Consider the following 26,220-nt stretch of genomic DNA (forward strand, 5'->3'; position numbering starts at 1 on the left):
AACTTTAACTCACATACGAAACCATGAGGTGATTCTGATTATCATACATTTAAAAATATCGACACGTTAAAAAAAATGTAGAATACACATACGGTCTACTTTCGAAACAGAATGACATTTGAACTGACATTCCATAATTTACGTCCGAGTCGGAAAGGATTTGTCCTTGCACAATAAACGAAAATTTATACATACTTTTTTTTTGCATATTACATCCGCTAAATAAAATAAAAACGGACGAGCAAAAATTCAATGTTTATTTTCTTTATTTTTTCTTCCGAATATTGTTCTACAAACATTCTTACGGAATTAAAGCCTTAATATATATTAATTAATAACTACTGGTCAGAAAAATTGACTTACTTTCCACAGCACAAATACGACCAAATCATTTTCAATCATCTTTAGAATCTGTTTGTAGAATGTCCGAAATAAAGTTTTGTAAACTAAATAAAATATAAAATTTCATAAAAATTCAATGTAATGGACAAATTCTTCAAACGGATTCCTCATCAGTATAAAAAAAGGTCTGTAATAATTACTCAGTCTGATTAGCATAAGCTGTTTTAGATCAGCGTATAGTTAGAACGCCACTCTCAATCAGTATTACGAAAACCAAGATGTCACAAACGAGAATGTTTTTATAATGTATTAATTTTCATATCCAATGTCGATTACAAAAGGAAAGTACGGTGTCATGTGCTAGTAAAATTCCAGTGTGATAATATTTCAAATTGAATCATATCTGAAGTATTCTTCGAATTCAGCTTATTACGCAATATTTTGCACCCGCAATTTTTTTTTCATTACAGTAAGCCGTAATTACCAACTTTTACCTGTTTTGGGTAAGATTACTATCACTTGTATTGGATATATTGTAAAAATTGTATGGCAAATTTGGTGGTAAGAAGTTTGGCAGTGCGGAAGGAACAGCGTTGTAGAAGGATGAACTTCTCTCTCTGGGCACAGTTTCTTGCGTAGTTACTGGTACTTGTGTTTGAAGGTTTTGTATTCCTGTTGTTGGAATCGTTTGCAGGATAATTGGTTGCGCCATCGATGTACAGGAAACGGCTTGTCTCACCTAAACATAAATAATAAATAACATGATCGAGAAATTTCAAAAGCTGTGTTGTTGAGACGCTTCTGGTTTTATTCCTTTATTGCAGGTATTTGGCATCGATTATCGGACTTGAAGAGTATGGGGATAACTCAGGTTTAAGGGCTTTTGTATGCATCACTGTGGTGCTAGCGAGTACTAATGTTACGATTATACTGTTTTCAACGTGGATAGGATCAGTGTTGTACGTTCCTAAATAATTTTATCTGAAATAATTATTTTAGATCAATTCGTTTCGTGTTTTGTCTTATAGAGATAATGTAAGTGTATTTGTCATTTTCATCGGGAGAAATCTAATTTTCATCCTCAACTTTTTTTGCGGTTTACAAATAAGATGAACTATTTACTGAAACATAGGTAACGCCATTCGTTGTCAAAACTCTGACGCAATTTTCTGGTCATCAATAATTAATAGCTACGTCTTACCTTTTCGCAATCTACATGATCGAAAAAAAAATATTCGAGCTAAATCATATATTTTTACAGGGGATGAAAAAGATATTTTATATATTTGTTTCACGTGTCTTTTTTTGCCTGCGTTCTGTACGTAAAGTAATCGTTTTTGCGACAGTACACAGAAAGAGCATTGGAGTGCGTAAGAGTGCACTTTTACGTTTTTACGTGCTTTGTACCCAACCATAAAGAAAAACTTGTAAATCAAACTTTTGTTACAGAAAGTATCGTATGCACGATGGAGGCAGTCTTCGCGTTGCGTATTTACAATATGAGCTGTAGGCGAACGCTTACGCGTAAAAATACCTACTTTGCCCTCTTGGTGCACAATCTACTAATTTTTGTACGAATTCTATTTTAATTGATCCAAGCAAAACTGTCTCTGTTTGAAAAAACATAATCTCTTTAGTTGATCCCACTAAATTTTTCATTGCCTCAACGACAAATTGTTTGTAGCAGTAACATACTTTTTTTGTCACCCGCATGGCAGTAGTTTATTGAATTAATAATTTTTTTCTCAATTTGTTGAGTATCCCCTGTTTTTGTCATTGTCTTTTTGCTCATCTATGTGAAAATGATGATAACCTTATTTTTTATGAAGATAATTGCATGAGGAATCATCTTTTATCTTGCGTAAATGAAATTGTACATATGAGAATAATCTCAGATTTATCTAGATAAATAACACTCGTGGTAATATTCATCATCATGTATAACACTCAGCAGGATATCTATTATGTTCATGGCCTTAATTTGAAATCCATCCATAATTGTTACATAATATTGATTACTTACTTGCATACAGGGAATATTTCTTGAAGTGGACCACTCGCCCTCGGGCGTGAGGGGAAATGTTACAGCGGTTAGCGTTGGGCACGCTCAGAGTCATCTCGACTGGTTCGAGTGGCCTATCTCATCAAATATTCCCTGCATACTTCCGGTGATGTAAAAATATGCAGAAGATTTGGCGAAACATTTCCATAATGTTCATAAAAAAGGCTTATGAGTCATTTTTTAATTCTACATAACTTTTGTACCTTGGGATTCTCAAGTTGTCTCAAGCTTTCAGGAAGATTGTCTACATTAGGAATAGTATAAAAGTGCACTTGAGCGTTCCTCCAGATGACCCCACCACTTCTGTCGTGCAATTCAAAGTTTGAAAAATTCAAATTATGGGTTTCTATTTTTTTTTTTTTGTGTTGGTATTTGGGAAACAAATTTTTTTCAACATATACTTTCCAGTAAAAAATCCTTGCTTTTTTCAATAAAAATATTTCCGAATTCAAAAAATTTAATTAAAGCATGAAAAAGGCGTATGTTTTAAAAACACCGTTTTTGAGGTAGTTATCTACATTTGTTTCAAAACAAACATTTCTGTAGTTTTTTTTTATACGGAAATCGATTCTAAAGAGTGTGCCTTCGATTCGCTCCATTAGTCTCAAGACTTTTGCAAAACCGAATCACTGTTCGTACGAGAAAAAATGTGTTAAATGTGTGAGTGATAGGTTCATGTGATGTTATATGAGTAATGAAATCAAAATTGTAATTTCTACTTATTTAATGGTTAAGTGCGTTTTAATACTTTTTCTGATGTAGACAATCGGTCTTGAAAGTTTAAACCAAATCGGGCGCAAGGAACAAGTGATACAGAATTTAAAAGATGAGCCTTATTTTACCGACAGATTCAGCAAATCTTCTGTTTTCTCCTGAGGAATGAAATCTCATCGAAATTTAAGAAGTGATGAGCCTGAAGATATCTGCATCAAACAAATTAAAACCTTTGTCCACGCATAAAACATTTGCAGTTCATCGTATGAAGTCTGACGCCGTGACTTTCGATATTTCTCAAGTGATCCAGGTCACCCTTGGATCGCATCGTTACATTTATATGTAAACTGAAAATCATTCGCACAAGTGACATGTAAATAAAACACAATATATAGGATGAATAATGATTAATGTTGATAGTTTTTAGAGTAATAATTTCACCGTTGTAATGGCTGGAAAAAAACATATGTCTGGTAACCGCACGCGACAGAAGTAAAACATTTCGACATAATAAACAGTGATACGCAACATACATACGTCTAATACACACACGGATATTGATTCTAAAACTGCTTATTGTTCCGGACGCAGGACTTATTGGCGCGGCTGTTTTGGCGCGCCTACTTCCGCGAGGGGACGATTTGGTGTGACGACATTTGGCGTAGGGATGATTCGGTGCGGTGACGTTTCGGCACGGTCACGTTTTGGCGCGGGGATGATTGAATAAGGTCGGCCTCCATATGAGAGGGGCATATCCGAAAACACACACACCATCCTGTGCAAAAAAACGCGAAAGGTGACTGGCGATGCCCAAATGTTAGAATAAGTTCGAAAAACCACCGGGCTGAAACGTCCCCATGTCGAAATATCTCCGTGCCGAAACGTCCTTGAGTCAAAACGCCTTGTCTCGAAACGTCTCCGCGTCAATATGGTTGCACCAAAATGTCCTGCGCCGAAACCTAAGTGCATCTTATTTTTCTCCCTAGTCAATTATGTTGGCAATGGAGAATTTCAGCTCATAGCGCGTCGCCGCTAACCGCTCGGAAGTCGGCTCAGAAACAGGCTCAAAAGTTTCGTTTTGGTGTAAAAAAATGACTGTGTAAAAATGGGCCCTTAATATTAATATTAAAATAGTCCTCATCGCATTTTTTTTAATTCCCATAAAAATAACATGGGAAAAATTATTTTCGCTTCTTCTGATTTTTATACCTTTTAAACGACCGATCGACTAAAAAAGCGCTATTCTGATCTTTGTATAGAATTGAACGTTCTACAAAAAAGGTCTGAAAACATTTTTTGATTAGTCCACTCGTTCACAAGTGATTCAAGATCAAAGTTCAATTTATTAAAACTTTGATCTAATCTTGTATACTACACCAAAACTGTTGGTTTCGTTGTCAAAATGAGGATCAAATTTTTTGACATGAATTTTGAAAACATGAATTGGACTTCTGATAAATGTTGAGGAATGATTTTTTTTTTGATAGATCAAATAAATATAATGCTTTTAAAGAATTTCTTCGCAGAATTTTTCGATTTTTTTTTTTCACTGAAAAGAAGATAAATCTCACTCAATATTCGATCTTATGGATTTTATTTGCCCACGAATAACTTTGAAATAAAATTCAGTACAAAATATGGTGAATGAGCAGATTTTTGAATGATTTGAAACTTGCCGGTTAAACAGAAAGACTAGGGAAATGAAATAAAAATTTGAAAAAATTAAGGAATTTTTTTTTCACCATTTAGAATCGATTTAACAGGCTCTATCATATATGTTTTCTTTTTAATTTCATATAAGAAATAATCTAGTACGTATATATTCGGGTGGTTTAAGAAAAAAAATACATTTTTTTCACTCTTACCCCCTGAAATGCTGGTGTTAATAGAAAAAAAATCCTCCCAAAAGATGAGCTCTCTAGCTCAGGTTTTAAAGATCATCCATCTGTTTTTTACTTCCCATTCATTTAACATGGGAAAATTTAACTTTTCGCTGAAAGTTAATATATTCATAAACTATTCGGTATATTTTGAATTCATTCACAAATCCTTGAAGCTGATCCATGAAGCTTTCCAAATCTTTATAACAAAGCATAATTATCATCATTAGAACACTACCGATTTTCGTTTCTTCTTTTTCGGTGAGAATCGGTAGTTTTCAGATGACTATAATGTGTGTTCTAGTGATCATAACTATACTTTGTTATATAGATTTGGAAAGCTTGAAGAATCAGCTTCAAGGATCTATGCATGAATTTAAAAATTGTTGAAAGTTTACGACTATTTTAACTTTTGGCGAACATTGAAATCTTATAGGGTTAAAGGAACAGGAAATAAAAATGAAATGCGTGACCTTTTAGATTTGAGTTAGGGCCTCATCTTTTGGGAAGATTTTTTTTCTATCAAACAGTAACATCGCAGGGGATTAAAACAGAAAAAAAATTTCTTGTACCACCCTAACATGTATGTCGGGGACGGATGAGAGGGTGAGTTCCAAGACAAGGGAGAGGCCATCGTTCAATAGCAAAATATTATATTGACACAGGTTAGCACCCAACAATTCAGATTACCAAAAATTATTACACTGCAATGGTGTTAGTAATCTCACACAAGACCCGAGCGACGTACAGGGAGAGAACGTACCCACAAGCTACTACGGTTCCAGCTCCTGGACGAGACACCTCTCTGCCCCAGATCTCAAATTTAACTAATATCAAAATTGGACTACAGTGAAACCTCGTTTATACGATTCGCACTTGTACGTTTTTCTCGTTTATACGTAACATTCATTTGGCCCCGGCGGTTTCCGCATATAAACCATGTAGAAAGATTTCATTTCTACGTTTCTCGTTTATACGTTTTTCACACTTATACGAATACTTATTCGGTTCCCGAACGGTATTTTCTATTCACTTATACGTCATTATGACAGCTGATTTTCTGATGGATACTCGCGTTACTGTATTTCATTATCCTACCGCTAGATGGCTGAGCCTAATGTTTCGCTTCGCAACCGCTAGATGCCGCGGCTTACAATTTATGCGTATTCGCGTATAAGTTGTCTCGAACAAGTTCTGGCGTGTTCTGGTATGTAGTGTCACCCAATATCGTGGTACGTCATGGCAAATCCAGCAGGGGGGAGGAAAAGAAAAGCAATATCGCTGCAGAAGAAGCTGGAAATTTTAGAGGAAGTACATGATAACCCACAAGAACCGAAGATCAGTGTTGCAAAGCGGCTCGGTCTTCCATATTCAACACTGATGACAATTATCGCCAATTCGGCAGACATTAGGTCAAGTACGTCTAAGGCAGGACCTTTAGGCGAGAAAAGAACACGAACTCAAGAGGGCCGATTTTCAGACTTGGACAAAGCATTGCTCACATGGTTCCAACAAAAACGGGCCGCGAACATACCCGTTAGTGGTCCAATGCTGCAAGAGCAAGCTTTAATTTTTGCAAAAAAATTAAATGTAACTGCTGACTTCAAAGCATCGGCTGGCTGGGTGTTCAAATTTAAAAAACGTTGCGGCATAACCGGCGAAGTGTTTGCGGGGAAGCTAACAGTGTCGACGAGGCTACTGTAGAGCAGTGGAAGAACATCGATTTGCCTCGAATCATAAAGAACTACGATCTCCGAGATATTTACAACACCGATGAGACGGGTCTGTTTTTCAATCTCCTACCATCTAAAACATTGGCTGAAAAAGGAGACCCCTGTCACGGAGGGAAACAGAGTAAACAGAGACTGACGGTGCTTCTAACAGCGAATGCAGATGGCTCCGATAAACTTCGTCCCTTGGTCATCGGGAAATCACAGAAGCCGCGTTGTTTTAAAGGCGTAAAAAGCTTTCCTACAGAGTACGCAGCAAACAAAAAAGCATGGATGACTGGAGCATTATTTGAGTCGCAGTTAGATAAGCTGAATAACAGAATGCGTCGTGAGAAGAGGAAAGTCTTGTTGTTGCTTGACAACTGTGCCGCTCACCCCCCGGCACTCCGTTTTAGCAACATTGAACTGGCTTTTTTTCCGGCCAACTGTACAAGCCATCTGCAGCCCCTGGATTTAGGAATCATCGCTGCTTTGAAGGCCAAATACCGCAAGATGCTGGTACAGCGGGCAGTCGCGGCACTCGACGCGGGAGAAACGATGCCGAACTTGCATGTTCTGCAGGTGAGTCCGTGATGTTTGGAAATTTTCAACATAAGCACATAGGCCTATAAAATCGGTATTATGCATTCAAATAAGAATGTTTCCGACACGTGATGTTTAGGCAGTGTTTAAATCTTGGAATTTGTTTCTTGTCTATAGGCAATGCAACTGACCGGTATTGCATGGAACCAAGTACAGTCTGACACCATTGCCAAGTGCTTTCAAAATGCAGGAGTCGAAAGGCGAATGATCTCGATGCCTCTTCTAACGAAGAGAATGAGCTTGAGGGTTTCGAAGAGCCCGGAGATTGGGCACAAGTGTGTGCTGGGCTTCAGTTCGAGGATTTCGTTCATTACGATGAAGACTTGAGTACATGCGCGGTACAGGATGACGATGACATTGTAACTGAAATTCTTGCACAAGACTCAGACGGGGATTCGGACGAAATAGACGAAACTGTCAAAGAAGTCCCGGTGAAATTTTGTGAAGCTTTGTCGGCACTGGAAATTACAAAGCGATATATAATGTCCAAGGTTATCGATGGTAAAGGCATGCAACTCGTCAGTGACTACGAACGTTTCATGTACGAGTGCTCGTTGGCAGAAAAGAAACAAGCCACCATTGACAGCTTCTTCAAACCTAAATAACTGAATCAGCTTTCCTTATCTGACTTTTGTTCCTATTTTACTGTGATTGTTTTTAATCCGTACTTAAGACTAAATAATATATATGATACATAGTACAAATGTAAGAAATGTGCAATATGTACAATACAAATACATATTACTGATTAATTGCGGCGAGTTTCGTTCATTCAATAATGTGTGTGGGTGTATGATTCTAACCTCGAAATGTACCTTGATTTTCTTCGGAACATACAAAATTGGGTTATATGTATATTCCAAAATTCGAAATTTCACTTGTACGATATTCTCACTTATACGTAATTTTTAGCGTACCCCTTGAAATACGTATAAGTGGGGTTTCACTGTATTCTCACTGCGGCCACGTTCGAGCGAGGCCCCTGATATCGGGTACCACCGTCTCGCATCCCCCGCTAGGCCGCCTATTAACAAAAGGTGTAGATTTCTAATTGTATACGGTAAACTTAGCTTGGGTGAATACAGCTCAGAATACTGTATTCAAATCGTCACGCGCCGACAATTATGTACTGTAACGTGGCGTTTCAGAACGCCGTGACGCGTCACAAAGGCGCACAATTGATGAAACTCCTGGAAAACGTATCCCTGGCAGGGTACTACAAGCGAACTCGGTAAAAAATAGATAGTAAACTACTACTAATTCTTTTTTTGTCAACTCTGTGTTTCACGCTTCGGCGCAAACAAACAAGGTACCAGAACAGCAACAATTCCGACCACCGAGAGCCCAATATCAACCCTGATGACTACGAATTATTCTCCCAATCACCTTATCTACCGACTACCTGGTGTGCAAATCCTGCTGTGCCTCGGAAAGCACCTGGGTCAACATCTACTGTTTACTTGAACCTCTCGTACCACTTCAACTGCCAGCGTATAAGGATGTGCAAGGAGTACACACAAACCTTCTCCACAGCAGAGGGACAGTTTCTCTCGAAGAAGCTAACCGCCCGTTTTCCCAGATGCCGTGGATGCGGCGTACAGGTTCGCGCGAGGAGTGTATTTACAACTTCCCGGCCCGTAGACTTCTTAGTCCAGGGAAGATAGGAAATAAATCGGAAATTTTTGGAGACAGCAGATATCGAGATGCGGCTTTCTGCATTGTGTTCAGGAAGGTCCTAGGAAAAAAGTCTATATCGTCTGGTGGGGCCATTTTTCGAAAAATGCATTTTGCAATTGCATAATTACTTGCAATATTATGAGAACGACTGGAAACTCGGAAAAATCGCTCGGAAATCGTTACTCGGGGGTTTTTGGGGATGCTGAATTCAATTCTGGCGTTAGAATTATTCGGGGGCGTTCGGGGGTGGCTCTGCGGGGGCGCCCGGGGGGTGATTGGGGGGAAAATTGCAGCGTCCATGAAAACAAATGAAAATCGTTACTCGGGGGTTTTTTGGGATGCTAAATTCAATATTAATAGAAACTCCTACGATTTATCATTTGAATAAAGTGTTATTTTCATAATTTGTGATTTTAGCCGTAGAGCAGCCGGAAGCAATTTGTTTATAATATGTGAAATATGATTCAAGATTAAATTAAAATGTTTATAATTTATACCCCCCGATAATTCTAATGTCAGAGTTGAATTCGGCATCCCCAAAACCCCCGAGTAACGATTTTCGTTTGTTTTCATGGACGCTGCAATTTTTCCCCCAATCACCCCCCGGGCGCCCCCGCAGAGCCAACCCCGAATGCCCCCAGATAATTCTAACGTCAGAATTGAATTCAGCATCCCGAAAAACCGCCGAGTAACGATTCCCGAACGATTTTTCCTAGTTTCCAGTCGTTCTCATAATATTGCAAGTAATTATGCAATTGCAAAATGCATATTTGGAAAAATGGCCCCACCAGACGATATAGATTTGTTTCCTAAGACCTTCCTGAACACAATGCAGAAAACCGCATCTCGATATCTGCTGTCTCCAAAAATTTCTTTATTCCGGCTGATTTTGATCTAAATGCCCTGGACTATCTCGACCGACCGCCAGACCAATTCTTAATTATTACCGTTCGAGTAAGTATACAGAGAGCTCGATGCCGCGTTCTTGTTAGCAAGGACCACAGTTATATCATGGGCGTTATGCCGTCGCGGCGGTACCATGATCAGTTGCTCACTGGCCATTGCACAGAACAATTACGTTAAGTTATTACGTAATTTAAGCATCAATAGTTACATATATGTATTATCTAAAGCCATATATTTCATATACTGAAGTAATTTTCTCCGTGATCTCGGACGCTTTGTATAAAATGTATGCTATTTTCTTATGCAGAAAATGTTACAAATGTACAATTTAGGCGTCTGTGAGGAGCACCGAGCGTTGCATTGCTGCCTTTACGCTTTTGCAGTCGAATGAGTTATACGATTTATTTCTCAATTAATTATTACCAATTATATACTATTTTTCAAACATAAGAACTTGAAAATATACGAAAACCCCTTACAAACACTTTTTTCTACGTTATTAATGACTTTTTTTATATTTTCATATTCTTTATTTCTCCCATTCTGCCAATAGTTATTTTTTCCTGTTAATCTGATGTATCCTCTCCAAAATCACTTTTCAAATTTAGAAATCGGATATTCAAAAAAAAAGATATGAGATTTTGTTGGAAATATGACGTGTTTGCCGTTTTTATAGCACTTTTTGGTAGTTAATTCAGTAGTTTCACCAACTGAACTTGAATGAAATTAGATTTTCTTTTTACCATTCGTTTCCTTATTAAAAAATAAAAAGATCTATGTTATTTCGAGTCCCATTGCTGCTTTTGCAACCCCACTCATGAGTTAGAGGGTAGAAAAAAAGATACATGTATTGGAGAGTTAATAGTTAAAAAAAAAACTATTTTAAAGAGGTCCATTTGTTGCAAATGATATTTGTTTTATACAATTGCATATTTGTTATATTATATATATATATATATATTTTTTCATTTATAGCTACATGTACAGTTTGAGTGATTCTCGAGTTTCTCTGAAAATTTCGTTTTTTATTATGAAATTGTTTAGACATTAGAATCATTCGCAAAAAGTTTGCTTGCTCTGAATGCGAAACTTCAAGAATTCATAACTCCGAATGTTTGCATGTCTTATTGAAATAAAACAATACGTGTCAATTATTTCTATATTCAACATTTGAAAATAAATATTTAAGGTGATTTTATTTTTCGGTTGTAAATATGATATGGAAATATTTCACAAAGTAAACGCCTTGTTTTGCCAACACTCTTTTTAATTTAGCTATGTTATTACCTGCATAGAAGTTGGTGTTCCATGTTGTACTATGGTCATGGCATCTTCCGGAGAATTATTCTGATGCTGCTGCTGCTGGATTTGCTGCTGTGGTTGTTGAAGATGCTTCGTATGTGACGTATTTATACCATGCCTTCGTTTCATGTGTTTATTGTAATTCGGCCAGTTCGTAAAATGATGTTGACATTCCAAGCAACTGTACGGACGTTCACCCGTGTGTTGCCGCCTGTGGGTCTGCAAAAACCCATATTAACTCATACCGAATCACACACAATTTTCAAGTCAAGAAAATTATGCTATAAGGTTAATAACAGGGTGGCCTGTTAGCTACTAAAACCACTTTCAGTTAATTTTTTTCATAATTTCAATTAATACAAATTAAAACACTGTATCCAAATTAATAAGCTTTACCCGTTAACTGGTACGAATTTTTTCAGTTTTTACGCCAATACTAGTAGCCACATACAACCGAGCTAATACACCAAAATTAGTACCCGGGGTTTAATTGGGCCCCTGATTTCATTTCAGAACTTATTTCTGGAATTTGCCACTCCTTGAGGGTGAAAGTAGAGTCGAGGTAAATTTTTAGTTTCAGTATGAATTTTGTTTTTATGTTCAAAGTCGGTGTACCTGTAGGGGTTCTTGGGGTCTCCGATTCCATTGCGTTAGTTATTATGTAAATCTGCCACCCCCTGAAGATGAAAAATGATCCCTAACATATCAAGAGACTAGTCATTAAGTTATTTCACTTTTTGTTTTATATTGGCATCAGGCTGCCATTGGTGAGAAGCCGGCTAGCTGGTTAGTTGGCCAGATTCAGTTTTGATTTTAGTTATACAGGGTGTCTCATTTTAATCTATCCAGTCAAATATCTCGAAAACCAAAAGCGTGAGTGAAAAATGTTCTAGACAAAAGTTGTAGGTTCGAAGCGGGAAAGAAGGTGAGTATCAGATTTTCCGTAAGTGAACTCGCCACGGCCAGACGAAAGTCAATTTGGTTTTTTTAAATGAAACAACATATTTTTTTCGTCGGTATCTAAAAGGGTATCAAATTCTGCATCGAAAAGTACTACATACTTACCACCTAAAGTCAACTCGTGATGAGATACGAGCCCTGACTCATGAGTTTTGCATGTTAGGCAGGATTCGCAGAGGCGTGCATCTGACAGATTTTTGGATTTTTTAAGTTCTTCATTTCAAAGTTTTATTGTTTCCAGATTTTTTTATTTTAAATATTTTTCAAAGGTTTTTGTTTATTTTATCAGAAACTTTAACAAAAAAACGTTGTTCGCAAACCGTACTTGCAATATCAAATTATCGAATTATCAACGCGGGTCGCGCTATCCCGAGTGCTATACGATCCACAGTCAAACAATGTCAAATGGGAGTTCAACGGTGCATTGAAGTACGCGGAAATGTTTTCGAAAGTTTATTGAAGTGATTTATAACCGCACGTAATTTGTTATCGTACACATAGTTTACGAATAAAGTTTTTTTTTTAAGTTTTCGATAAAATAAACAACCACCCTTTTTAAAATATCTGAAATAAGAAAATTTTGATTTAATAAAATTGTTACGTCCTGCAGACCTCATTTTCCTTTCCCAGAATCTTATAGTCACTTTACGCCCTATATCCTCGCTTTATCTTCGCCGATTCAGCAGGTTCATTTCTAACTGTTGAAAGTTAACCTTAAAAGTCCAGGTTGGACGGACATGGCAATAGAGCGCGCCACCAACAAAGGGAACTTTTGTAAAACGCTTCCGCTCTAGAGATATTTTTTTTTTTTGGGGGGGTTTTGTACTTCCGCCCAAGTCAACGCTATTCAGTTAAGAGATTTTTGTCTGTGTGTTAATAAAATAAATACTCTTTTGTCATCCTTGAACCTTTACTCGAACCCACCGATCCTGCTTTGTATTAGTGAATAAAACAACACTAACTCGCAACTAGCAGTCTTCTACATTCCTTTAAACTCGCCACTTCGATCCTAATTTTCGCACGAGTCACTTATAATTATACCTCTCAAAAACTAATCCAAGCCCTTCCCCTAGACCGACTCCTATACCGTGACCATGAGGAAAGTGCGCACCTTATGCGCGTAAGTCAAGTCATTCGAATTTTATTGGCTGACAGTTACTGTCTGATTGAGCAGCCGACGCAATTCCAATCGCAACTGCCAGAAAATGTCCCTAGGAGCCCACCACTACATGTGGGCTCCGACTATTTTCTGAATCTCTCATCTTTTTTCCCGTTTTGAATCGTACAACTTTTGACTGAAACATTTTTTACTCACACAAAAATTTAAAATATTGCCGTTGCCATTCTGAATCCCTCACATTGAATTTTGCAATTCTGCTTTCAAATCTGAACTCAGCGACCCCCAAAACAGTGGTGTACCAATTTTGGTACAAAGCCATGGAGAAATATTAGAGTTATTCAAAAAGTGCATGTGGGACGGTCTCCACCAACTCGGCCACTTTTTTTTTATCCTCTCGGATCTGTTCCATAATTGGTTATATAGTAGTACTGCTTAAAGGTACTCTCTGTGAATTTTTTCAGCGTTTTTAATTTACTCGTTTCGGCAATGTTTTTTTTTACACTCTTATATTATGGAAGATTAAAGTCGAACAAAGCAAACTTGAATACAAAAAAGTTTTGTTTTCACATGAACTATTCAATGCAATATATGTTATATTTTTGACGGCATCATAAAGGCTATTTTCACCGAAAGATTATGGAAATTATTTTTTTTGTTTCAATGCGCCACTTTTGATTTCGCTGTAAATTTTGCAGGATATTTGGCAGTGTATTAGCAACGTATGGAAAAATTGGCATCGTGGAACTCGAAATTCTGACCGAGTAGTACAAAATTTTTAACTACGAATGGTGAACTAAGGTACATCTGAATTCCTGTTTACCATGAACTATTTAATCCTATTATTGGCAAGAATGTGATGTGAATGAATTAATGAGACCGCCCCATATATGATCCATTAACAGTTTGGGCACTTTTTTTCGCGAGTATATATGATCTATTTCCAATCACCTGGTTAAACTTAAAAATCGAACATTGAAAATGACAGAAACTCCCTCTTTCCTGATCTTAATTTGATTACGCGTCGTTTTTATTTTAAATTTGCGATAGAAGTGCGTGGCTTCACATGTCTATTACTGTATATTCAAAGGGCAAATTTACGTACCTACCCAAAAATTGCATTTCGTTTTTCGAGTATGTTGAAAATAGGGCATTCCATATGAAATGATATGTCTAAGCCCATCATCCTCAATTTTACCTACTATTTGTAATATTGTTCTACACAGAATATTTTTTGTCAATTCTATGATATGAGCTTTTCAGTAACTTCAGACGGTTGAAAAGTTCTGAACTTCTGGCAACAGATAAGTTATATTTTGAAAGGTCTTTACATTTTTGTAACTACATGAAATGAAGAATGCGTGTGGCCTGATTCTTAGGTAGAATAATGGAGATAATAGTGGACTAAATTTTGACAATGCTCAGTATTTGAACATGTAAATGTTACTAGAAATGCCCCATTATGCAGTCTTTGCACATAGCATGCATTTGAATTGTATTGAATCACTTTCTGTGCAATAATGTTAAGGACAACCAGCTGACCTATTTTGAAAAAATCAATTTCTTAACGTCACGAAACATCAGAGATAACTTTTTTATGGTGCAATTTTAGAATGACTTTCGAGAAATTGGCTTTTCAAGTTATGAGTATGTTTTGTTTTTTATAAATTTCAGACAATCCTAAAGTTGCGAAATAACGGTGTTACCTAAACGTGCATGGTTACAGTAACGTTACTAACTTCAACTTCACTCATTTTTAATATTCTTCTTTAATTGATGGTATTTTGCAAGTGACAAGATGGAAAAAAATTTTGCGCGAGGGGCTATTCACTCGGGCAAATTGTGAACACAATACTTCAAAAATACAGTGATACTATCAGGAAGTTAAATGGTCTCAATGTTCCTTAAAATCCCGGAGAATCTATTTAGATACCTGAAACAGTTCGAAAGTATTGTAAAACACTTGAAGTCACACGTTTAGGTTGTAGAAATCGCGTGGTTTACGTTGAAACTCTTGCGCTAAACGCCTAATTGGTTGAATTCATCAAGATTGATTTTACATCATTTCTAGTGATTTCTACTGGAAATCGGTGGAAATTACTTCGTACGATAAAAATCAAAGTAGATGAATCGAAATAAATATTATGAAGTTCAAGTGGATAACCCCTCGGTATCCAATAATTTCTTTTCAAATTACAGTATAATGTATTTTTAGTCAAGTTTCTGCAACATTAAAAAAATTATTTATAGTCAACTGTGAACTTGGCCAAGTGTATTGTTCAATAAAATATTAACTTATGCAAAAACTGAAATCTTGATTCCTTTGTTGTTGATAATTTACAACTTACAGTCAATATTCCTTTAAATCGAAAACATTTGCCGCAAAACTCGCAGGTAAACGGCATTGCACCTGTGTGAATCCTGTGATGCTCTCTTAGTGTTCCTTTTTCTCTAAATGTTCGACCACAAACTGCGCACTGATGGGGTTTTGCTCCAGTGTGTACAGTTTCGTGTTTCTTCAATTGTAGAGGGGTCTTAAACCTGCATGGTAATAAAATTTTTCATTGTTAAGAAGAGGTAATAGTCAGTCTTCAACGAATATTATCAAGGCTTACGAATCACTCATGTGAAAATGTCGCGCTCGGCACTATTGTACATACAATGCTGAGTAAAAATATTCAATGCTTTTCTGTTTCATGCAAGAATAATGCCAGAAAATGTATTCCTGCATGAATGGTTAAGTGCCACGAAAATGTCTCATTGTTCATTTTCAAATATGTTTATTCATGTATTGCTAGTTACAGGTATATACTGTGTTCGAAACTCTAAGATTTCTAATACACTGGTCATTACGTAGAATATTTTGATTTCTGAGATTCGCTCAATCATGATGTATTTCTTTGCGGTTTACCATTATTGACTGACTGTGAGGTTCGTTGGGGGTTATTCTAACCTAGGTTGGGATGATGGTGGAGTATCATTTTCAGTGAATTTAGGGGGTTTGCTAGCGTGCGGGGAAGGGGGGGGCATGTTTTTCCGCGAAATTGGGCTGAAATTCTTGTATATTGTCGTTGGGTACCGAGTTCAGGTATGGGCCTGCCGAATGGCAGGCAATTATGGTTATCATTCAGTATTAGCTAGAGATCCTCCGTTGGGAATTGCAGCAGCGTTTTCCAATGCTTTTTTGTATGTCACCACTAGTTTTTTGAGGCTGTTTTCGCAGTACAGTGATAGCAAGCTTAAGATCCTATAATCGAGGAATGATAGGATGCATGCTCTAATGATGCGATAGTAGATATAAAGGTCGATGTTGTTCTGTTTTTCGATGATACTCTGAGGGCAGATGATGATGTAATTGGTGATGTTGAGCCTCTTTGCTGATAGCGGGTATACTCTCATGGTTCCAGTCAGTTTTATTCCAAGGTATTTTAAGGTGTTTTTTATTGGTACGAATGTATCTTTTTTCGTTGCCAGGTCCATAAATTTGAAGTATCGTTGTTCTCGGGTGTGATATTTTCTTCCAAAAGGTACCACTTGCGTTTTTCCTTCGTTGCGTTTCATTGCCCATTTATGATAGTATTCAGTGAAGTTCTATGTTGTGCGCATCGCTTTTGACCTAACTTGGTTTGGAAAAATTCCTGTTTTGTTTACACACGTTGTCAGCGTATTGCGAGATCATGGCTACTTTTTTTGGCACGTCGGATACATATAAGTTGAATATGATCGGTCTCAGGAGCGATCCCTGTGGCAGGGCGTGTGGTTACATTTTTAAGTCGCTTATCTTGTTTAGAAATTTGTCTTGGAATTTGCGGTTAGATAAGTACAACTCAAGTATTTTATGATGCTGATATAGGTTAATATCGTTTTGTTTCAGTTTGTATGTAAGCCCTCTTTGATTAATCTTCTGTTTTATTTTATCAAGAAGATAGTTTCTTTTGTCACCGTTTACGTTTTGATTTGACGTTATGTTCTCACCAGCATGATTGTCACAGATTATTAGAACATCACCTATTGTTTTTGTATTCCCTACTTTTTCTTATAACAGCTCTTGTGCTAAGCCGCTTCACATAGTATACACCAGCCCCCTGACACTCACCAATGTTCGTATACTAAAAAATTGTACGCGTCTTGTCCCCGTTTTTTAGTTCCTCTACGTGGCGCTAGTAGACTTCTGACACGCTCGCTGCCTTCGCTGACCGCGCGCAAGCTCGTCAGGTAACTACTAGCGCCACTAGTGGTGGAAATTGGCGGCAGAATCGAGGGACATTTTGCAAACCACTTTTAGCAGCGTGTGTCAGGGGGCTGGTATACACACTAAGCCGACCACGGGTTATTTTTGAAGACAAGACAAAAATTCATCCCGAGGTTGAGCCTCTTCAATACCGTTATTAGCCAATATCCATTTTTAGCCGTCTCATATACAATGCCCATCTTTTATTGCAATTTGATGTGCAGTCTCATAGTTATAACTTTACTACGGACATTCACTAGGTATCCGTATTTATCAATTAATCGAAGCTGTATGTGATCTATGGTTCTGATGGTGATCGGAAGGTAAATGATTTGCGCTGGCAATTCACAATCTTATATCCCGGTGAAACAATCGGGAAAAATTCGTGAATAGTGTGCACTTTGCGCTCATTATGTAGGCATAGGTTGTAATGCTACATTCGACTCACAACACCTTGAGAATAGCTACAGACATATCTGATTGGTGAGTTTTTCTAGCGGCCAATACACGTGGTGTGAATCTAGAATTTGATCTATGGAATTAACCGGTTCAAAATTTACGATGTGGCTACATTTGATTTTGCTGCACAACGTGTTATTGTTGGGCTTGATGCAGATTACAATATTAGTATTTTTAACACGGTTAGAACGTACTTTTCAATATCCTCAATTTCGTAGCTACTGGTAGATATGGTGACTAGTTTATCTGCTATATTTTATTTTGACTGACATCAACGGAATTGAAGGTTAACAATTCTACGAAACCAAGAGCATAATTTTTACCAGCAGCAAGTTCGATCGAAGGGAAATATTGCGCCTCGAGAATCGAAGACGTTGTCAATACGTTTATGTAAAAGAATCATGTATGACTGCAAGTGTTATACTGACCTTATTAAATTACGTATCATGTTTATTAGACCTGTCCTTAGGGGGTGACATCGGTGAAAAAAAAAGTCCCGTATTTTTGGATCAATTTCTTTGAAATTTGGACCAGTTATTTACAATCCTAAAACTAGAATCTGATCCGAAATTCAGCTCAATAGATCAAGTAATTCCAAAGTTATGTATTTTTTTAAGATTTCTTCGAAACATCCCTTGCGCATTAAGTTTCATCGTAGAAGGTTGAAATTTTTTGTGGATACACTTAATACCATGGACTAAAATTTGTAGCAGAGAATTTTTGATTAGAGATTTCTAAGTCATTGAAACTATTACTTCAACTATTTGAATTTTTTTTGACGTGATAACGTCTTATAAATCGATGAACACCGGCTGCATGCACGAAAAAGTGTCACGTTCCGCCTGAGCCTGAGCGTGCAAGCGAGAGCGCGGAACAAGCGATAGAGAGGCACGATCGGCCCAAGTGTCGGCTTGTACACATTTCTCTCTTCTCGCATGACGTCAGAGCTAGCAATTCAAATAGTTCTGCTACTTGAACGCCGCCACGCGAGCTTCTTCGAGAACTTACGTGTTTTGTGTTTATTTCTAAAATTTAATAAGATTTAATTCATTTCCTTCATAATTTTCAGTCGGATTTCATTTTGTTCACCTCAATTAACTATTTTTTTCAAAACAGTGGTATAGTTTAAGTGAAAAAATATTTTAATTAACGAGTGTAAATAAATGTTAATTTACCGAAAAATTATAATCTTCAATTGACTCCTTCTTTGTATTATACAAAACAATGATAATTCAGTGATAATAATTCAATTCAATTAAGAAAAGTATGCAATATTTCATCAATGTTTCTTTATGACGTTATTACGTAAAACTATCGTCCGTAAAACGAATTTACAGACGACCAATTTTTTTTTTGCTACAATTTTTAGTATATTATAGGTTAGGAAATGAGTTATATTCACCGAAGCTAAAATTCCCTGCAACGATTTCAAGATAATATGCCTAAAAATATATCTGCCAAAGGGAAAAATGATTGAATGAAATCTAATGCGCAAGGAATTTTTTGATTACGTGAAAACATAGTTCTGAGATAAACGCAATTGAATGAATTCAGTTTCATGACCTTCTAAGAAGCAAATATGAAGTATGCAAAGAATGAGATATTTACCGTAGAGATAAGACACTTTGACTTAGTTGACTTTATCATTGATATGGACCACATAAAATTAGATCAAAAGGAAAAAAATTCATTATTCAATAATTTTTTTTTATCTTTAATTTCATTTATTTGAATCGAGTTTAAAATTCATTTCAGAATGTAAGTAATATCAACGAAGGTTGAGTCCCATAGAAGCGTACGGCCTGCAGGCTATTTGAAGCAAGAAAAGTTAGGGTGCTCGGACGAGCTATCCCCCCAACAGCTAGGTGTCGCTAGTGGCGCCTTTGCTTGTGTGGCTGACGTACAGCGCTCTATAATAATGTGTACAGTGCCGATGTGTTGGCTCCAACCGGCGAGTTGGGGTGATCGTGCTAACTCTCTACTGTCGACCGACGGTAGAGCCATCTTACAGATTTACGAGTCCCGGAAAGTTTTGCTTCAAGCGGCCCATAAGCCGTACGCTTCTATGTAACTCGATCTTCGTTGGTAATATATTGATAAATCATGTGTCACTCGTCAGTGCCTATCGTTGTTTTGATTGTTCTCTTCAATTGCATTCTTCGGTGCCAGTTTGTACCCAATCGGTTTCTGCGTGTCTGTTCTGAGGTCAACCCTCTTCTTACTCCGCTTCTTCCTCCAGAATCATTCAATTTTCAATGAACTCACTTCGGAACATAAAGGCAGAGAAAAATCCAATTGTTTTATTGTGGAATAATTATTAGGGCTAGACAAATACTTCAATAACATATTGAGTAAATGAAAATGATCAACTAATATTTATCTAGCCCACACTTGAGTCTAATATACAATAATATACCTGAATTTAACTTTGGAGCTGACTGCTTGCAAATCAGTCGTGTGAAGAAATCGTTAGAATTCTCCAGCACCATACGTTGTTCCTTCGGCTTCTGTTTCAGACTTCTCCGCGGCGGTTTTCTTCATTTTCACTGTTTGGCTGGCTTTCTTGCACTCCGTCGTTGCGTTCCATTCAACCTTACGCTTTCATCTGGCATCTCGTTGCTAACTCATCTTTTTTGCATTATCTGCCACCTTTTCAGACCTCACTAATATCTTTGCCTTTTGAGCATGGAGCGCTCTCATGTTGAACTCAGCAACTGCGGTTGCTACTGTAGTTTTTACTGCACTCTGATTTATGACCATCCTGCCACACTGCAAAATCAGGCGACGAAGCATCCAGTTGGGCTGCGACAACGACGCACATCTGGCAGTATTTTGAGGGTGCATAGCAATCGATGGCTAGTCCAATAAGGATGTCGATGACTATTCTTACTCCATATAACGATGTAAGGCATCGTTTGTGCCATGTATCGTTGTAAGATACTGCGACGTCAAATACTACTCCACTCTCCAATGCGGGATCTATTACTTCATGCGCTCTTCCAACAGTTTTTCTAGCTTTCTCGAAAACTCCCCCTTCTAACTTCTCAGTCTCTGCAATCACTTGGTCCACATGACTATTGAAGCTACTGACACTCATGCCTTTTCATACCCATTACGGTACAGAATTTTTCCATACTTGACTGCCCTAGTCCAATGCTGATCATTCCATCAAATACTCGCCTATTTATTTTGAAGGGTGGCCTTGTCGAACTGTCATTGGGACGTGGATTCGTGTAATTTCCACCCATTTCATAACCGCAGCTGTAGCATTTGACGACGAGCGAGTGCTGATTCGAGTTATTTTGAGAAGCAGATCTCTTCAAAATTTACGTCGAAGTAGTTCAAACCACAAGAAAAATTTGTCACAGTTCGTCAAATCTATCGTTCGAAAAATAGCTTGGCAAACACATTCGCGGGGAATAACAGCTAACCCATAGAAATTTTCATACCTAGATGCTTAGAGTATATATCACAATAACTGGTAAGATAGTTATCCGCAATGTTACCGACCGATGATGTGGCGCACAGACAGCCTGTTAACTTCGCGCTCCTTTATTTTCGCTGCGGAGGGGAAGCCGACGAAGATCCCCGCATCGCGGGAATCCAAGGTGGACGCGATTCCCGCTGGCGGCCGGCGCGCCGCAGCCTCTTCCCCTTCACCCCGCCAACAATTGACCAGCGAACTTGCGACGGACCGACTAGCGACGAGGGAGCACCACGCTCGCCACCAAGACTTCATGGAGCTGCGCGGAGGACAAGATTGCGATTTAGCATTAAGTTCTGCGCGGCGATGCTATTAAAGGTGCGCGTCGAGTTGCGCAATCGACGAAATCGATGACGGATCGATTACTGCGTATTCTTGTGGGTATGACGTCACGTATGGGACGGTGTATTGAGATCCGTGTTGCGGCAGGTTGTAGGTTTTTGAGACCACTCTAGTTCTGGCGGTTGTGATAAGTAGTCACGTTTTGGGGAGTTTTGCGAAGTAATGGAATCGCCCACAAATCGCGAGGGGAATGGAAAGGGGGTTGCAAGGATGTAGAAGGTAAGCGCTGCTTCTATCCCTGCGATTGAATTTCGAGCATAATTACGAAAAGGCTTGCCGAGTAATGGATAGCCGTTATGGATTTGCGTTGTAGAAAAGTACTCGAAATGCTTTTGCCGATTTTTTTGCTCGATGACCGTAGCTTGAGTACGCGTGTTAGAGTAGAGTAAATTTTGAGTTCTTGAGAACGTTGAGTAGAGTCACGGGTTTTAATTGAGTCTCTCTCGTTTTTGAAATTCAGTATAGCCGAATTCCGCTGTACCGGGTCCAGCCGCGTTATCGGGTTTTTCAGTGTCAACTCTCGAGTAGGTCGGGAAGTGCCGAATTGGAGTGCTCGGATTAGCGAATAACGTTTTGGAGGATTTTGAGAAGGTTTGATTTCGGATGCGTTGCGATAGCGTATAGTTTAGGTTACGTTTAGTTGCGCTTGCGCTTAGTTCCGTACCCGTTTAGTTAAGATAATGTTAATTGAGTTGTGTTACCTTGAGATTGTGTTTAGTTGAAGTTACATTGAGTGGTGCTTGCGCTTAGTTAAGTTGCCGTTTATTTAAGATAGTTTTTAGTCGAGTTGAGGTGATGTATAGTCGAAACTGCCGTTGCGTTGAGCAGCGGTTGAGACGAGAAGTTCGAGTATTGAGTTTTGGTTGCGTCTGAAATATAGTGGCGTTGCGGATTTGTTTAGTTGAAATAAGCTTTAGGTTAAGTTATGTTGTCACGTTTACATTTAGGGCAGCTCGCGGTAGCGTCGAAGCTCTGAGTCGGGTGAGATCTCGGGTGAGATTGAGGACGCCGTCTGTTCGGTAGCCCGACGGCGCACCGTCGAGAAAGTAGTTTTAGTTTGGTTTTGAGCAATTATCGCTGTGGAGAAGAAACGGCGAATTTGCAAATCGAGAATAGCGTATGGCGATTTTGTGATGGTTGCGTGACATTTTAGTTAGGGAGCCGCGAGCTCAGTAGAGAAAGAAATAGAGTAGGTTACGTGTAATTTCCTGTTTAATTTTAGAATCGCGACGAGCGACTTTTGGATTATTTTTTTTGTTTTTGTATCACCGCTATTGTGAATATAAGATTTTATTTTACTTCTTTTGTTAAGTAGCGTGTGTATTTCGAGTGTCTCTCTCTCTCCAAAAATTACCCCTCCCCTTTCCGCGGTACTGAGCTATCGAGCATATGCCCGAGGTATAGCGCATTAATGATTTCGAGGCGTGTTGATCACGCCAGGCGCCCAACAAAACTTCGCGATATTGTTTTAGATCCAGGGTACATCGTAGACGCCAAATTATTGTGCACGCGGTAAGTTCTCGGTCATTTTCTCCGAGTGACCGAGGAACGGGAAAAATCCACGTCACAGTATTTAGAATGAAGGGTCGAATCTGCGTAGGTTAAGGGTATATTTCGGGTGAAGGGTTCAATCCCTGATTCTAAGATAGATGTATATTGTATATATGTAGGGTAAAGGGTTAAATCTGTAAGGGTATGAGAGCATATATATCAGGTAAAGGGTCAGATCTGTAAAGGTATGAAGGCATATGTCAGGCGTAAGGGGTTAAATCTGTGAATGAATGGGGGCATATATGATCGTGTCCACGTCACTTCACTCAAAAAAAAAAACCGTCAAGTCACGGATCTTTGGGCCATTCAAAATATTCGTAGTACTATGAAAAAAAATTACCATTTGAAGGATTTTGAAATTTTTTCAAAAATTGTGGAGTTGGAGCTATGTGAATTTTCGGAAACCACTGTTGCATCGCTATGTTCGAAAATTCATATCTTAGAAAGTATTCATTGGAGCGGACTGATCCTGCAATCATTCTGTCGGTAAAAGAATGCGCTTCCATACAAAAAAATTTATTTTGAAAAAAAAAAAAATTTCTGTCAATTTTATTTTACCGTTTCTTTTTTTGATTTCGCTGCCATTTCCGCGAGACTAACAACAATTCATGGAGATCATTTTTTTCAGCTACCTGTATCTTTCCCCTTCAATCCTAAAAAAAATCGATCGAGAAAATACCTAGGCCGGAGAAAAGAAACGAAACGTCTCATCGCGCGTCATCGCGCTCCCGCGAGCTCGCTGTGTTGTGTATTGGGATGTACAATGGAGGCGTGGCCTAGAACTTGCGACCTACCGGCGGCAGCCAAAACCAGCGACGGTAGGTCACCTATTGCTAGATATGCACACTATGCGTTGAATTCGGGGGTACAATTAATTAAAAACGCGTAATATCTACAATTAGGATCGATATGAAACTTTCGATGCAAGACATCTGCGAATTCGCTCTTACGAAGCCAAGTAATAAAAATTTTATTGGAGGCGACAGCTTACTGAGTGTTGGTCACATGCTTTCTTGCGGAAGAACGTCGACTGAAGTTGACATAAATTACGAAATAATGGCATTCTGTCTCCAAACATCTCAGCTGAAAAGTGCCCCACACGAAATCAAGGGTGAAATCACCAGGGCTGGAAAAATAAAGGCCATGGAGTGCACTTGTAAGGCCGGCTTGGGAAGTGCTTGTAAACACATTGTTGGTGTTCTATTATGAGCTCTGTGACTGAGAAGATGGAAATGTGGCAATATAAAAAATTTTCAACTGGTAGTATAGAAAAATTTAATACGTAAGTAGGAATATGGTAGGAATCGCATAGATAGGAATCGAGCAACTATAACTCAATTCTTCAGTAATTTTAATATAACTATTTGTATTAGCAGGATTGTTTTTTGAAAATATTTTTACCAGGAAAAATATCGTCCTTTGTGAAATGTAAGGAGCACACTTTCATGGAGGAAGTAACTTTTTTCCCCATTTTCAATACTTTTATCCATGCTGCTCTTCGGTCCACATCTACTATTCCCAGTCTATTTGTAATCCTAGCAGCTTTACTCGTGCAGCTGAAAACACTGCAGAAGACTTCACTTTTGGATTTCCGCGGTGGAAATTCCATATTTGACCATAAATTGATACATAAACGAGTAATAACAAGTTGTGCCGACGTGCCATTAGCTGTCATATGCGAAGCCCGCAGAGCGACCTGCTAACAGCAGTACTGCGTTTTCACACCAGGTGGCGTCTTGAATGTTTGTACATTCCAATAGTGTTCATTTCATTTGATGCTCTTCTACTTACCCGGGCTATCCATTCTACGAAAATAGTTATTCAACCACCTTGACACTTCCGTCTCCTGGTCATTCTTTCTCGGAGTTATACATACTTGTGCTGGAATTGGGTTTGATTCTATTTCACTCGGTTTGTGCTATGTGACTGATGGATCTTTTGCAATATTTTGGTGACTCTGAAAAGCGCCGCTATTTTTAGCGATGATTCGCAGGATGAAGGTTAGTAGGACACCTTTATTTAAAATTATTTCATAATTTTCGTCGAATCAAATTTTTCTGATGGGGAAAATAATTTTGTTTTGACGAGTTTATGAGATACTGAGATGACCGTGTGTAATTTCAGAGCGCCACAAACTGTCAAGGATTTAAACGAATCGCGTTTGTAAAATAAATTCTTCTACTTGATGTTCTGCAGACGTACAGTACGCAAAAGATATGCTCCGAAAATAAGAACATGCCCAATTATATAGATCCAGCGGTGTTTGAATAGGATCGGAATTGCTAATCAGTTGTAAACTTGCACGTGAAGCTAATCTGTTAACAGTTCCACCAACACCATCACACAGGCCTTTTCCATGTGATGTAGCAAAAAAAGTGTGCGTGTGTCAGCTCCGACGCACAAATGGAGTTTACTCGTTACGAACGATTATTATGATATATATCGAATAGAAAAAGAGGGTAAACACAAATCGTTTCTTAAGGAGTAAACTCCAAAAAATGCCATTCGGCTTGGCAGTGAAAGTCTTCAAAGTGATGTGTTATGTTTCTGAAATACTTTTTGTTCTTATATTGGGAGCTGCTCCATTGCAAAAATAAATTATTTTTGGAGTTTACTCCTTAAGAAACGATTTGAGTTATAGGGCCCGGTACGGAAATTATATGCGGAGTAAAATCAAGTGTAACACGAAAACTTCAGGCGTTACGTAGAAAGCAGCTCCCTGCAACTCTGTATTTCAGAAAACGAGTCTATGTTGTCACACTCGGTAGAGAGCGTTAGTAGTACAGTTGCACGGTTTGCCCGATTACCTTTACGGCCTTTACAGAGTGCAACCCGTGCAACTGCACTACTAGCGCCTTCAATAAGAACTAAAATTATGTGA

At 38.2% G+C, this 26,220-nt stretch overlaps 1 protein-coding gene across 3 annotated transcripts in view; it reads right to left on the bottom strand.

Moving 5' to 3' along the window:
• Positions 1-271: 271 nt before the first annotated feature.
• The window catches only part of LOC124219107 (zinc finger protein 567), a 169,192-nt gene continuing 143,243 nt past the window's right edge, over positions 272-26,220 (bottom strand). For all 3 annotated transcript variants that reach the window (XM_046626276.2, XM_046626275.2, XM_046626274.2), the window contains 3 exons: positions 15,621-15,813; positions 11,181-11,414; positions 272-1,081 (listed from right to left, as the gene is read on the bottom strand). In XM_046626276.2, the coding sequence (XP_046482232.1) occupies positions 833-1,081; positions 11,181-11,414; positions 15,621-15,813 (676 nt within the window). In that variant the 3' untranslated portion in view covers positions 272-832. The remainder of the gene's footprint in view (positions 1,082-11,180; positions 11,415-15,620; positions 15,814-26,220) is intronic.

Source organism: Neodiprion pinetum, chromosome 5, assembly GCF_021155775.2.
Source record: "Neodiprion pinetum isolate iyNeoPine1 chromosome 5, iyNeoPine1.2, whole genome shotgun sequence".
NCBI lineage: Eukaryota > Metazoa > Arthropoda > Insecta > Hymenoptera > Diprionidae > Neodiprion > Neodiprion pinetum.